We start from the raw sequence: 14790 nt of genomic DNA, 5'->3' as shown, positions 1-14790 counted from the left end.
GGATTGCCAAGGAAATTTTGCCACATGCACAAAGTTGAATGTGTATGAGTTAAATGTGCATACGTTGCTGTATCGTTCTCTGCTTGGAAATGACATGAATAAAACCTATCTAGTATTGGGACGACTTAATTGTGGTGTGGCTTCAGATGAATACATCTGGTCAAAATTCTAAAAGGAAAGGGGCATCACACTTCATGAGGTAAAAAAATCTGTCTCCTTCAAGGTTGACATCTGGGACAGAGGTTATTTCACTGACCACAAACTTCTGGCTCCAGTTTAGCTTCTCTGTCCCCATCCCACTGACAGATGCAAAGAAAATCCTAGCACTTCCTGTCTTAGGACCCACCCTTTCTCTTGCCCTGGAAGCTGACTTCACTTCCACCATATTAAGAGAGGGTGGCTTTGGACAGCCATGTTTCTCTAGGCGAGCCCTGCACCTTTGCATGTGTTGCAAGTTTGATGTGCAGCCCTAAATCACACAGAAGTGGGGGTGGCTGTTGCATTGCCAAGCTAATTATTTCTAGACCCCCAGTTCTGTATCACCACATAGTTCAAAATTTCCAGGGTGGCTTATGATAGATGCAGTGGTGGACCTACATTTTGGGGGGTCCTGAAGCCTGAACTGTTAAGGGGGCCCCTTCGCAACCAGCAATGAGGTCTGGGTAACCACTGTCATCATCTTCAGTGAGGTTGTCTGCAACACCTGTGCTACTGACTTTCAAACTTTGGGATTGTTGAAATATATAAAAGAAAAAATAAATTGATTTGAGTCTACTAGCCCCATTATTATTTTTTTTAAAAAAGCAATGTGGATTAAAGTCACTTCTGGGGCCCCATGGGATTAGGGGGGACTGAAGCTTAATCTTCATTTGTTTCATAGCAGATTAATCCTTGGAGAGATGAGTTTATGGAAAGTATCAGATAGTTTTGATAAGATTTTCAACTTGCTTAGGTTCTAGAATGGTGTGTAGATTCATGGTTCATGGAACTGTCGTGGATTCAGGAATCCAGTCTAATATAATATTACTATATTATGGTCTCACTTGTAAAAGTTCATGTAACACTTGAGGGCCGCCAACCTTATGCGGTGGTTGATGAGAGGATAAACTAGAGAAGAACGGTCCATCAGACTCCTCACTGAAAAAGGAAAGGGGAAAAAAGTATTTCATGCTAATTGAATTTCTTGAAAGTGTTGGGCCAAAATACATTGATTTTCAATTGTCACTGGAAACTCTATCCTTTTTAAGGACCTAGCTTTTATTGTTCACGTTGGGCAGCATTGATTTTGTTGTTGTTTGTCGCTACTAGAAGCTGTGTATTGTTGAAAGTAACTGAGAAATAAGATTAGTGGTCTTTAAAACTGGTCTGAAGGGAGACATTTTATTTTACTGCTGGAACAGGCTGGTCTTGATAAGGCATAATGAGGTACTCTGCTTATTCTTGCCTTTCACAGTCACTCTGCAGAGTCGTATAACTGAAGGACAACCATTCAAGAAAACTCATTATGGAGTTTTCCACCCCCAAATGGAAGCTTCCTGCATATTGCTCAGAGGCAAAGATTCCAGGTGATCTTTAAACTAAGCCCAACTATCTTAACTTACCCACTTTCCTTAGGTCAGGGTGATAGCGATCTTTCAATTTTCCCGAAGTGCTCAGTCACTGAGCCAGCTGTGTGTAGTCAGAACAGAATACGGATGAACAGGTCATCACTTCTAAGTGAATGGCTCATTAAAGTCAACTTTATCTACAAGGAGGGGGCTAGAATATTTGTGTTAAAACTGTAGAATTCTGATTTTCTTGGGAATTGTATACAGCGTAATAAAAAATTTAAGGTCTTATATATATAATAAATGTTCATAAATATACCAACCAAGCACGTACATAGATATGTGGACCACATGTCTGGAGCAGCACAGGAAGACTGCCTTGAAACCATTTTTACTCCCAAACTGACCAAATGTTTTCTCTGCAAGGAGGGAGGGGGTGAGCGAACCTTCCCATTGTCTCAGGAATTGGGTGATCACCATCTCAAAGGAATGGGCAGACTACTAGGAAGGGCAATCAGATAAGGCATTATCAGATAACCTGGCAGACAGGAAAAACAACAACATTCACATTTCTGTTGTAGACCGCCTTTTCTGTGATGTAGGTATGATGTTTGTGGGGGGTGGTCTTGGGTTACACACCTTCTGTGATATAGGTATGATGTATGGAGGGGTGGTCTTGAGCTCCAGGGAAGGCAATTAAAAATGTCTATATAAGGGTGGGCACACCTTTGTTCTCGGTCCTCCTCCTTTCTCCTGCTTGTGAGTGGAGCACCCTCTTACAACAGTTCTATAAAGATCAGGCTTACTAGCTGCTTTGCTTCTCAATATTCTCTGGTTGGCCTCTGTTATTTTCTCCTACTGATGGAGAACCTACAAAGGACTTTATAGGGACTCTTGTGTCCCCCACAAGGAAATAAGGGTAGATTTTGTTTACAACAACAGACTATTCTGCAGTGTTCGTATTGTTCTCGCAGGTAATAAAATATACAGAAAAGAAATATATATGTTGGATTATGAGCACAGCCAGCTTCTTATTAAGCTGTCTTGTTAGCTATTATTATTGTAGTAACTCAACCCATTCATCTGTCAACATCTAAATAATGTACGTTAGTGGACTGCAGACACTCACTTTGTTATTTGTATGTATCTGTTTAAGGAATTTTCACAGACCCCCCAAATCCTTTATGGTGTATGAAATGGACTCTCTGTCGCAGTGAAGTAATATTGCTCATGAACATCAGTGAGGAGGAACCCTGCCTGGTTGGACACAGAGGAATGATGGGAGGAAACTGCTGGGGAACCTCCATGGGAAGGAGGCTCAGAGCCCGGGGAGTGGTGGTGGAGACATAGACGGTTGTGGGGAGACAGGGACCTTCAGTCAACAGCTGCTTCATGGGGGCATGACCTGCGTGAAGATCCTATTTTTGCTAATAAAGAGTTAACGCCAACTTGCTCGGTGTGGATTCCTGCTAGCTCAGCCCAGCCAGCAGCAGAGACATTGCAACTTAACCAGAGGGGAGAGGACCAGTCAATGGGGATATCAGCACTGTGTAGGTTCAATCTAATATTACCCACCACCTCATCCCTGACCCTCTCCCACTAAGTTAGTAATTCCCTGCTGCATACCTCATTCGTCACTACAGGTGATGCCCAACTAGTCCATTGATTTTAATGCGTCTATTCTGGGTTTTGAGTATGAGTTTTCCATTCGTATGTAGTATTTTGTTACAGAAAGCCCAGATATATCTGGTCTCTGGTCATGTAACCTTCAGAATAAAGGTTTTCACAAGAAAATAAGTAGAGGCCTGCTTGATCCAGCCAGTGGCCAATCTAGACCAGCCTCCTGTTCCCACAGTAACCTAGATGCCTATTGGAAGCTAGCAAAGTAGTGCAACAGCCATCTCTGATTCCCACCCACTGGTTTTCAGGGGTCTGCTGCTTCTGACAGTGGAGGTAATGCCTAGCCATCATGGCTAGTAGCTGCTGATAGCCTTCTCTTCCTTAAACTGAGTTGCTGCCATTGAAAAGCAATGAAAATGGAAAAACCTTTGGACAAAGAGATGGATACAGGCCACCATCTTGGATCTAGAATAGTGTTTTCTTGATAAAGTTGGCTTGGAATGCTTTTGGAATCAAAAGAACTTGCCACGTTGCCTAAACCTGTGTCTGTTAATTAACTGAATGGATGCGTTGCACTAGGTAATCACAGTGAGTAATGGGTGGTATTAATGTAATCTGAGCCATGAATCATAGCCTAGTACAGTGGAAGATTGCTGAGCCCTGATTTTTATCCCCTGAAGTGAAATTGGCTTTAACAAGGTGCATGCAGATTCCTCTGTTGATAAAAATCTAGTGCACAACCCCTTTTAATTCCATTTTGATTAAATAAGAAACAGGAGGCTTAATAATCTTTGACCAGTCTATTGTCAATTTTGGTTCTGTTTGTACCTGCCCTTCCCCTAAAGTAGGGATGGAAAACATTTGGTTCTTTAGATGTTTGGCTACAACCCCCCCTGACCACTGGGCATGCTGGCTAGGGGTAACTGGGGTTGGAGTCCAACGGTATCTGAAGAACTACGTATTCCCCATCCTGGTTATACATAAGTCTTAGCCTAATGGAGTTTGTGACATCTGAACTGAGCCAATCTGCTGGAACCTCATATTCTCCCTCATTCCATGATTTGCAATATCCATAGTTCGCTGCAGAATTCAAATGGCACAAACTATAGCACAAACAAACCAGAAAGCTGCAGTTTGACAGCAAACCAGCTTCAAACCATAGTTTTGTATCTCCCTTCACCCAAAACCTAAATCTTCCACAACATCTTAAATCACTTGATTGCCTATCAATCTCCCGCTTAATTTCTTCCCTCCCGCTGTGCTCAGGGCTGGCCCTCTCGCCCACAAAAAGTGGCGAGGCAGTTGCCACATGGCGGCAGGCTCTTAGGGGTGCCACTGTGTGCCACTGGACATTTGCTGCCAGGCACCCACCACCTGGCACTTGCCACTGCTGGGTGCTGGCTGTTGCTGGCTGTTTGCTGCTGCCTCTTGCTTAGCTCCAGCAGTGAGAGAGCCCCCTGCATTCACAACCATGCCCTGCAGCTGCCGTGGCCCACCTGTTGCTGTGTCTCCTCTGCCGCCACCTGGAGGCAAGCTGCAATGGGTGCCACAGGGTGTATGGCCACTTGGGTTTACAGCAGTGGGGTGTGTGGCCATGGTGGGACATTGAAGAAGAGTTTGGATTTGATATCCCGCTTAGCAGGTGGCACTGTGGGTTAAACCACAGAGCCTAGGACTTGCCAATCAGAAGGTCGGCGGTTTGAATCCCCGCCACGGGGTGAGCTCCCGTTGCTTGGTCCCTGCTCCTACCAACCTAGCAGTTCGAAAGCATGCCAAAGTGCAAGTAGATAAATAGGTACTGCTCCGGCGGGAAGCCTTTCCGTGCGCTTCTCTGGTTCACCAGAAGAGGCTTAGTCATGCTGGCCACATGACCCGGAAGCTGTACGGCAGCTCCCTCGACCAATAAAGCAAGATGAGCGCCGCAACCCCAGAGTCGGTCACGGCTGGACCTAATGGTCAGGGGTCCCTTTACCTTTTAAGGAGTCTCAAAGCGGCTAACATTCTCCTTTCCCTTCCTCCCCCACAACAAACACTCTGTGAGGTGAGTGACGCTGAGAGACTTCAGAGAAGTGTGACTAGCCCCAGGTCACCTAGCAGCTGCTTGTGGAGGAGTGGGGAAGTGAACCCGGTTCACCATATTACAAGTCCACCACTCTTAACCACTACACCACGCTGGCTCTCTACACCACACTGGGCCAGCCCTGCCTGTGCTCCTAGCCTACTTTTACTGGAATATGTGTAGATGACAAAATGGTCAATGATTTTTCTTTCTTTCCTACAGGTATCCTCTCATTTTGCCGAACGTGAAACTTTCTGGCCTTTGCCTAAACCAGGAAAGTTGTTTCAGTCCTCTCTTGTATGCAGTACCGCCATGCTTGTAAACGCAAACTGCCGCGACAGGAAATGCTTCTGGAACTGACAAGTACCCTAAGAGAAGGCTTCAGATCACTTCTGGTTAGTAGCAAAATCAGATAAGTTCAAATATCCCCTTTTCCCCCAAGGCACCCATCTGTAAGGATGGCTAGGAGAGGAAAATGAAGTCAACTTCCCTCTGGTGTCCCAGAACCAGAAGAGGCATGAAAAGGGCAGGAGAGAGATTAGCAATGTGCAGACGTAGTCTCTGATATCTTGGGGAAACCCCTGGAGAGGAGGCAGCTGTAGGAAAGTGGGGACCTTCAGTCTCATCAACTGTTTCCTACGTTGCTGTGCTCATTGTGCTGTGCACAATTAGTTTTTGCTAACAAGGAGTTAACTCCAACTTTCACAGTGTGATTTACTGACCGGCTTGCTCTGTGACACACAGGTTCCCATATCCTTAAGATCCATGGTCATCATCATCATTACGATCACAGAAAAGATCACAACATATATAATCAGAATAAAAACAACAACCCAACAACACATCCCTCGAAAAGAGACACATTTTAAAAGGGTATAGGATGCCAGTCAGATCAACCAAAGGCCTGGTTAAAAAGGAACAATTTTGCCTGGTGCCTAAAGGTGTATAATGAAGGCGCCAGGCGAATTTCCCTGGGGAGAGCATCCCACAGACGGGGAGCCACTGCAGAGAAGGCCTGTTAAAATGTGAGAAATGGGACTCACAGTTACTCTCCTGATCTACATCCCTAAACTGGTTTGGGCATTCACGACTCAAAGTTCAAGATGGATTCACTTTCCTAGGCATATCATAATGGGTTTCCTGTGAAGAGAGTGCTTGAATACTGTAGCCAGAATAGCACCCTCTGGATATTATAAGACAATTCTCATCATCTCATTGAAAGAGATGGGTTTACTTAGTGTGGAGAAGGGTTGTTTAAAGGGAAACATCAAATACCAAATGCTAATATTACTATGGAAGGAGCATCAGCATGCTGAAGGGTTTTGTACCTTGGCTGTCCTGGGAGACAGGAAGGGGAGGAAGACAATGCAAGATATTACCCTCTCCAGAGGGCATGCTTAATGTTCTCATGGCAAGTTATCAAGTGCCTAAAAAGAACGCATGACATGTTAGTTTTCCTTTTCCTCAATTGTAAGCAGCATCCACAGTTACTCTTGTGTCACTAGCCTAAAAAGAATGCCCTTTTCCAAGGCGTGACATCTTATTAGTTTTCCTTTTCTTAAAGTGTAAGCAGAATCCACAGTCACTTCCCTTCACTGCTACAAAACAGTGGGTGGAGTCATAAAGATGCCCAGAAGGGCTGGCTGAAGCATTTAAATTATTCCTGATCTTAATCTTTTAAATGTTCCCTAAGACTCTCATGGAGAGTTACCAGCACAGAATGCAGATGCTGATGAGAAAGTCTACTTACATCTCCATCTACTTTCTTTCTCACTCCATGAATGATCAAACCAAAGGAGATGGCTATGCCTCTAGAGCCCTAGTGACCAAGGAGCCAGCAGAGGGAGGTGTCACAACGAAGGGTGTGTCACAAGGACCTTCGCAACCTAGCAACCACCAGCACTCAACTGACACTCCTCTCAACTGACACTACTAAGTTTCCTTATATGGCTTTTAATCCATGTTCAGCGTTTTACAAGTATGTAAAATGAAAAATTTCCCTTTATATTCAACCTTCCGTTTTTCCTGCACCTACTGAGCATTAGCTATCTAATCTACCTCTCTTTAAAAGGCCTGGTTAAAAAGGAACCTTTTTGCCTGGCGCCTAAAGGTGTATAATGAAGGCGCCAGGCAAACTTCCCTGGGAAGATAATCCCACAGACAGGGAGCCCATTCTTGTGTTGCCACCCTCTAGACCTCTCGAGGAGGAGGCACACAAACGAGGGCCTCAGAAGATGATCTCGGGGTCCAGGTAGGTTCATCATGCTTTGAACAATTATTTCCCCTTAGAAAGTACAGTGGTCCCTCAGGTTACAGACGCTTTAGGTTACAGACGCTTCAGTTTACAGACTCCGCTAACCCAGAAATAGTACCTTGGGTTAAGAACTTTACCTCAGGATGAGAACAGAAATCATGCTCCAGCAACGCAGCAGCAGCAGGAGGCCCCATTAGCTAAAGTGGTACCTCAGCTTAAGAACAGTTTCAGGTTAAAAATGGACCTCCAGAACGAATTAAGTTCTTAACCAGAGGTACCACTGTATATGAATCAAACACAAAATTTTCTCATTGCAGATTAATGGGAAGTGTGTGATGGAGGGGTGGGGCACCCACCCACTCTTTCCCCATAGGAAGGGATCTTGGTAACCTGGTAATTGCAAGGACACAGCCATGCATGTATAAACAGGGGGAAATGTATTACAGACTTAAATATTGTTTTCTTGTGAGATTCATTATAGTTAAGCCTACCAGAGTTACGCTTTAATTCTTGGAAGGATGAACATTAATTTAAATATAGTTCAGCTACAGGACAGGACAAGCTTAATGAATTAACCATCTTTTCTCCACAGCAGGGTGTTTGGGGGAGGCGGGGGGAGGTAGTGCTAACCAGACTTTATTTTAATCAAGCTTTATAACTCTGACTTAATAAACCTTGTAAGTAATTTAATTTTGCCTCGCTGAATTGTTTAGTGCTGCATGTGAGATTTTTATTTCTTCCCCGTTTCCTTTAATATGACTACTCGCAGTAAGCAGAGATGAGAAGTGTTTGCAATGAGAACAAAACGAGATTGAATTACCTAAGTGTACCTTGTGTTGCTTTTTAGGTGCGATGTAATATTATGTGCCTTGCCGGCTGGCCACAACACTTACAGCATTCAAAATGGTGTACGGCGAATTCTTCCACAGGCCGGGACAAGATGAGGAGCTTGTCAACTTGAATGTGGGTGGCTTTAAGCAGTCCATTGGCCAAAGCACACTGCTCAGATTTCCCCATACGAGACTTGGGAAGCTGCTCAAATGCCATTCAGAAGAAGCTATTCTGGAACTGTGCGATGACTACAGCGTTGCAGAGAAGGAATACTACTTTGACCGGAACCCTTCCTTGTTCCGCTACGTGCTGAATTTTTATTACACAGGGAAACTTCACATCATGGAAGAGCTCTGTGTCTTCTCCTTCTGCCAGGAAATAGAGTACTGGGGAATCAACGAGCTCTTCCTTGACTCTTGCTGCAGCAACAGGTACCAAGAAAGGAAAGAAGAGGGACTAGACAAGGAGTGGGACCAGAAAAGCAATGCCGGAAGCCTGGATTCTTCTGACGACGAGTCGTCCATCTTTGAGAAGGAGCTCGAGAAGTTTGATAAGCAATGGTTGGGGGAGTTGCGCAAGAACATCTGGGTCAGAATGGAGAACCCTGCCTCTTGCTTGTCTGCCAAGTTGATTGCCGTTTCCTCCTTGAGCGTGGTCCTAGCATCCATTGTGACCATGTGCATCCATAGCATGCCGGAATTCCAGAAGCTGGATGCCAACGAAAGGGAGATAGAAGACCCTATTCTGGAAATAGTGGAGATCATATGCATCATCTGGTTCACCTCTGAGCTTATGATCAGGTTGGCTGCTGCTCCCAGTCAGAAAAAGTTCTGGAAGAACCCGCTGAACATCATAGACTTTGTCTCCATCATTCCGTTCTATGCCACTTTGGCCGTGGACACCAAAGAGGAGGAAAGCGAAGACATCGAGAACATGGGGAAAGTGGTCCAGATCCTGCGTTTGATGAGGATCTTCCGTATCCTGAAGCTGGCTAGGCACTCTGTTGGGCTGCGGTCATTGGGTGCTACTTTGAGGCACAGCTACCATGAAGTTGGACTTCTGCTTTTGTTCCTGGCTGTTGGGATTTCCATTTTCTCCGTCCTGGTCTACTCTGTGGAAAAAGATGATGACACATCCGAGTTGCAGAGCATCCCAATCTGCTGGTGGTGGGCCACCATTAGCATGACCACCGTTGGCTATGGAGACACCTACCCGGTCACTCTTGGAGGGAAGATCATTGGCACAACGTGCATCATCTGTGGAATATTAGTGGTAGCTCTTCCCATCACGATCATTTTCAACAAGTTTTCCAAATACTACCAGAAGCAGAAGGATATTGATGTGGACCAGTGCAACAACGACCCCAAGGAGAAGACAAACGAGCTCCCTTATTTTAATATTAGGGATATTTATGCAAAAAGGATGCACTCCTTTATTTCTAGCCTTTCTTCAGTAGGATTTGTAGCCAACGATCAAGATTCAACCGACGCCTCAAGCATCCAAGATCTTGACGATGTTTATAACACAACATCTTTGCAGAATGGTACAGGAAAATGAGTTGAATCTCTTTTCTTTACTTCTAATATTAGCACAGCTTTGACAAAGAGCACTTAAATTCTCAGGGTATCTTAACTCTCTGCCATATTAGGGCATTCTTGGCTCTGATGATGTTGCACATTCTTTACAGTTTAGATGGGGCTTAAGGATAGATAGACTGTGTGTGGTGGATTAGTTTTTTGTTTCTTTCACATGGCTTCAGAAAATGGTATTGAGTGTGCTTGGTCTGGCAACCAAGTCCGATAACCTTTTAAAGAATGTGTGGTTTGAATGGATTGTGCGTTGGGAAATAGTGGGTTACTAGCACACAGGAAATGTGCTGGGACAAATGTAATTTTTTATTTGGGTGATTATACCTGAGAATGAACAGAAGTGCATACGAAACTATATTTGCTAAGAAACCAAATAGTCCTAAACTAACCCAGGGGGCCTGTTAGCATTTGAGGTTAAAATTCGATATTATACAGGGCTAGGAAAAGGCTTTCCTCCTCAACCATAGTTCACCTAGGCCTTCTTTTGTGTTATGGGTGGGTGCAATTCACTTGTGTTTCCTGTAGCTTGCATACAGCCCTCAGCCTAATTCCATGCCAGTGGAGGAAGCCTGGTGGGAGGAAGGAAGGGAGTGGAATGGAAACTAATGGAGTGATCGAGAAGAAATTGAAAGCCCCTTGCAAGCAATTTACAGTACAGTGGTACCTCTGGTTGCAAACGGGACCTGTTCCAGAGGCCCATTCACAACATGAAAAAAGCGCAACCTGAAATGCCTTATCTGCGCAGATGCGCGGCACGATTTGGCGCTTGTGCGCATGCACGAAGCGTGATTTAGCACTTGTGCGCGAGCTGCGAAACCCTGAAGTAACCCTTTCCAGTACTTCCGGGTCGCCGCGGGACATAACCTGAAAGAACGTAACATGAAGCAAACGTAACATGAGGTATGACTGTAGTGTAAACATCTGGCGAGTGTGATCTGTCCTTTCTCCAGCAGCCTGCTGGGCTGGGAGAAAGAGGAAGGGGATAAAGGGGAACAGGGAGCATGACTGGTCCTGGCTGGTTTTGGGTGTAACCCCATCCAAACCCAGTTTAACCTTGCCCACCCCTGGCTTTCCCTACCTGCCAGATCCAGGGAGAGAAAAAAGGCTTCCCAACTCCTGCCTTTCGATGTGCAAAATGCCGGCACTTTATTTTGTTTTGCAGGAACAGGCACCTGTTTCAGATGCATGTCTTGCTTAGCTGCCTGATCTCAGGAAAGATGTGCGCATTGCCACTTGATGTGCCAGCCATTCACCCTTCATTTCTCACCACAGGGTTGGGCGACCTTTTTTTTACCTACTTACTTGTCTACACACACAAACACGCACACAGGCAAGCAAGAAGCATTATTCAAGGGGACCTTCCAATTGGCAGAAGCACTTGAGGAAGGTGTTGTACAAACCTGGTGTGGGATGGCATCCAATGAGAGGACTGTGGGTCACAAAGAGGAGCTGGGGGAAGGGGCTGTGTTCAGGCCTCAGGCCTTAGTTTCTCCATCTTTGATTTAGTGTCCGAACCTACCCTTAAGCCATAGATCGACGTGGTGGATGGCAGGGTCAGGCAATGAGTCAGCCATATTATTCCTTCCAACTCACTCGGTTCAATTCGCTTTTTAAATGGACGCATAGCAGAGCTGGAAGGAACCCAGAAGCCATATCATATATTTCCTTGGCCCTAGCATAAAATTAAGCTGCCAACTTCCACAAATCCGAATCATAGCATTCCCCCGGTCAGAGAGAAGGTACACCCCATAATAGTGTTGGCCAAGCAGTTGTACAAATTTGGCAGTATACTTCTGTCTTAATTTCTGGATCTTGGGACTTCTTAAGTGAATCCATCCTTGCACATAGAAACACATTTCCATTTATTTTTCTCTTTCCAATTAATTTCTAGTTTGGGGGAGGCAGAGTGCTCCCGCAACTTGCAGTGCTACGGACTATGTCAAGCTGACCACGAAGCCGGACTAAATGTCAAGTGTTGCCCCTGTTTATGGGCTCAGGGTTTTATATCCTCTGTGTACTTCCTTTGTTTTGGTGATGGTGACAGCAGGACGCATGACAAAGCAGTGAAGCATTTGCTTGGTTCTCCGCTGATTGCAGTAGGAGGAATTCATTACGCCTGACTATAAATGGAATAGGGGTGCTATCATCTTTGTACGTGAGATTGCAAGTCGAAATTCTGATAGCCACCCGGCCACTAAAGCCCACAGGGATCCTTGTAATCACCTGGAGGAGGCTAAATTATCTCATATGAAATCACACATTGTATACACACAGCAGGAGCTTCCCAGAGCTGCAGAACCTACTACTGCAAGGGAGTTTTGCTGGTGCACTCCATTTTTGGTCTTCGCAGCAGAATGGCCAAGCCCCCATACCTCCATTTAAGGCAGCCAAATTGCTCAGCCGACACTAAAAAGCTTAACTTAAGCAGCCTTCTCTTGTCAATCATTCTCACAAACCAGCCTGGTGGTGTTTAAAACAGAGAGACCAATGATTCAGATACCGTTAAGAGTGGTGATGAGGAAAACTCTGTAATATCAGCTGAGTGGAGAAGCTGAAGCCTCCAGTATCTTTTTATGCTTTCTGAGTAATTTTTATTATTCTGACTCTCTTCTGCTGTTGAGGGCTACCTGCCAAAAATGTTCTGAAGTCTTGTGAATCTACTTTGTTTTTTGTTAGAGCTCTGAGATCCACCAAGCAGAATCAGGTGGAAAAGACGTACAATTTAAGGATTAAATAACACCGAATCCAGGAATTTGTGTTGAGTACCTGAACTGAACTTTCTGCACTTACACACAGAATCCATGATTCCGTGTACTCCAGCTTTCTTCATTGCAGCAGTATAATAGTATTTTTTTTTTGGGGGGGGGATATGTGCCATTTTATTATTCCCACTGTTAAATGACTGGAAGTCAGAAGAGGTGTACTTGTAGCTGCAGATTGGCCATTGGCCAACCCCTTCTCTAAAAGTCATAGGAACTAGGAGAGGCAAAACATGGGGCTTTCTGACTTGGATATATAGGGGCTAGTAGACAGCTTTCAGTGAAAAGACTGGTTTGGGGAGAAGGATTTGCTGGAATTCTGGAGGATGGGGTGGTAGGTTTGCAGCTTAATAGCTTCTGGCTTAGTACAGAGGTAGTAGCTACCAGTGGGGACGCAGGTGGCGCTGTGGGACACGGGTGGAGCTGTGGTCTAAACCACAGAGCCTAGGGCTTGCCGATCAGAAGGTTGGCGGTCCAAATCCCCGTGACAGGGTGAGCTCCCGTTGCTCGGTCCCAGCTCCTGCCCACCTAGCAGTTTGAAAGCACGTCAAGTGCAAGTAGATAAATAGGTACTGCCCCAGCGGGAAGGTAAACGGCATTTCCGTGCGCTGCTCTGGTTCGCCAGAAGCGGCTTAGTCATGCTGCCCACATGACCCAGAAGCTGTACGCCGGCTCCCTCGGCCAATAAAGCGAGATGAGCGCCGCAACCCCAGAGTCGGCCACGACTGGACCTAATGGTCAGGGGTACCTTTACCTTCACGTTTAGCTACCAGTGGGCTAGACACTTCTAGCTGAATTTGTATAAGCAACTCAAGTTTGCCCCAGTGGCTAAGAAGGGGTCTTTGAGGGAGAAGCACAGGCATAAACCGTGGACATCAAATTGATAGCACTGACCAGGGCTTGGGGATATCTGGTTTTCAACATCATGATATATCACCAGCTAAACATCACAATATTCCGATATGCCATGATGTCTGAAATAAGGATGGAGCTGTGCAGAGGCATTGGCTGGCCTCACAGTTTTTCCCGCATCGTGGTTTTTGCTGACGCTGCTCTTGTGATTTGCTGCACACACACACACCTGGAGGCAGGGGAGAACTGAGCTGGCAGAGTTAGCAGGGGCTGCAGGAATTGAGAGAAGCATTGGCTGGCTTCACGGTTTTCCCCACGCTGTGAATTTTGCATAACACCCCCCCCCCACACACACATATGTACACATGTAATGATTAATGATATACTGGCAAGTCAAAAATGGACTTCAAACTGGTTTTGGATCATATTTCGCCCAGCCCTAACACACATCATGATTTGTGATAATTGCCAGGTCAAAAGTTATGAAACCGATATCGCCATATGGACTTTAAACTGGGTTTGGATGATATATTGATAAATCGCCCAGCCCTGGCTAGCTGGTGGTGGGCTGGGCAAGGCAGACATATGCCTTTGCTGCTCTTTGCTCTTCCATGTGCCAGCACAGACATTCTCTTGGCTGAAGGCAAGTTAAGCACTGGGTTTGCTGCATGCAACAGTTTTCTTGGAATACCTGACAAGGTTGTTGTGCAGAGATGCACCCTGGAAGACATGAATGGCTAGAAGCATCGTTAGTTACCAGGTTCTTCTTGGTTCAGCTGGTACATGCAGTTATGAGTATAGCAAGTCCCTGCTAAACCACTCCTTTTAAGCAGCTTTTGTGAGTTTTGAAGGACAATGTCAGTGCAGTAAGTTCAGCCTCCACAAGCGCAGCTGGCTTACAGCATGCTGACTCATACCGCCTGTGCCTGAGTCCCTTATTCTTTGTGAAATGACCAAGATCTGCTAAAAGTCTGGATAAAGTTCTTTTAATGCTCTCAGATTAATCAATAGCTCTTATAAACCCATTACAACTTTTCAGTGCGCTGAGCACCTCTCTGTCTCTGTCTTTTATTATTACTTTTTAAAGCCCCAAAGAACCACATTCTGCAGTTTGTGTGGCACACTGATAAGCGCTCAGAAAAATTGCTGTGACTGATGCTACAGAGCGTATGCTTCCTACTCTCTCTGAATCTTTCAGTCTCGATGCCGTGCAAATCCTTTAAAAAGTTGCCTGTTTTTTGTAGTGCTGTTTTCATTTCCTAAGATCTTCTCTGCTTAT

The 14790-nt window shown here is 45.3% G+C and overlaps 1 protein-coding gene across 8 annotated transcripts in view; it reads left to right on the top strand.

Annotated features, from left to right (window-relative positions):
- KCNS3 (potassium voltage-gated channel modifier subfamily S member 3) overlaps positions 1-14790 on the top strand; it is a 98318-nt gene that overhangs the window by 64941 nt on the left and 18587 nt on the right. For 3 of the 8 annotated variants that reach the window (XR_013837014.1, XR_013837015.1, XM_079969922.1), the window contains exons 1-2: positions 7107-7204; positions 8328-9854. Coding sequence is in view for 5 of the 8 variants with exons in the window: in XM_079969922.1 (XP_079826048.1) it covers positions 8384-9854 (1471 nt within the window). In the remaining 3 variants the exon portion in view is untranslated. Of the gene's footprint in view, positions 1-5448; positions 5622-7106; positions 7205-8327; positions 9930-11791; positions 12671-14790 lie in introns of those variants that run through there. The other 5 variants (XM_079969920.1, XM_079969919.1, XM_079969921.1 and 2 more) reach the window with 5 other exon arrangements.

Source organism: Podarcis cretensis (assembly GCF_951804945.1).
Source record: "Podarcis cretensis genome assembly, chromosome: 3".
Classification (NCBI taxonomy): Eukaryota; Metazoa; Chordata; class Lepidosauria; order Squamata; family Lacertidae; genus Podarcis; species Podarcis cretensis.
Note: the sequence above shows the minus strand (reverse complement) of the source record. Positions and strands in the feature narration are given on the sequence as shown.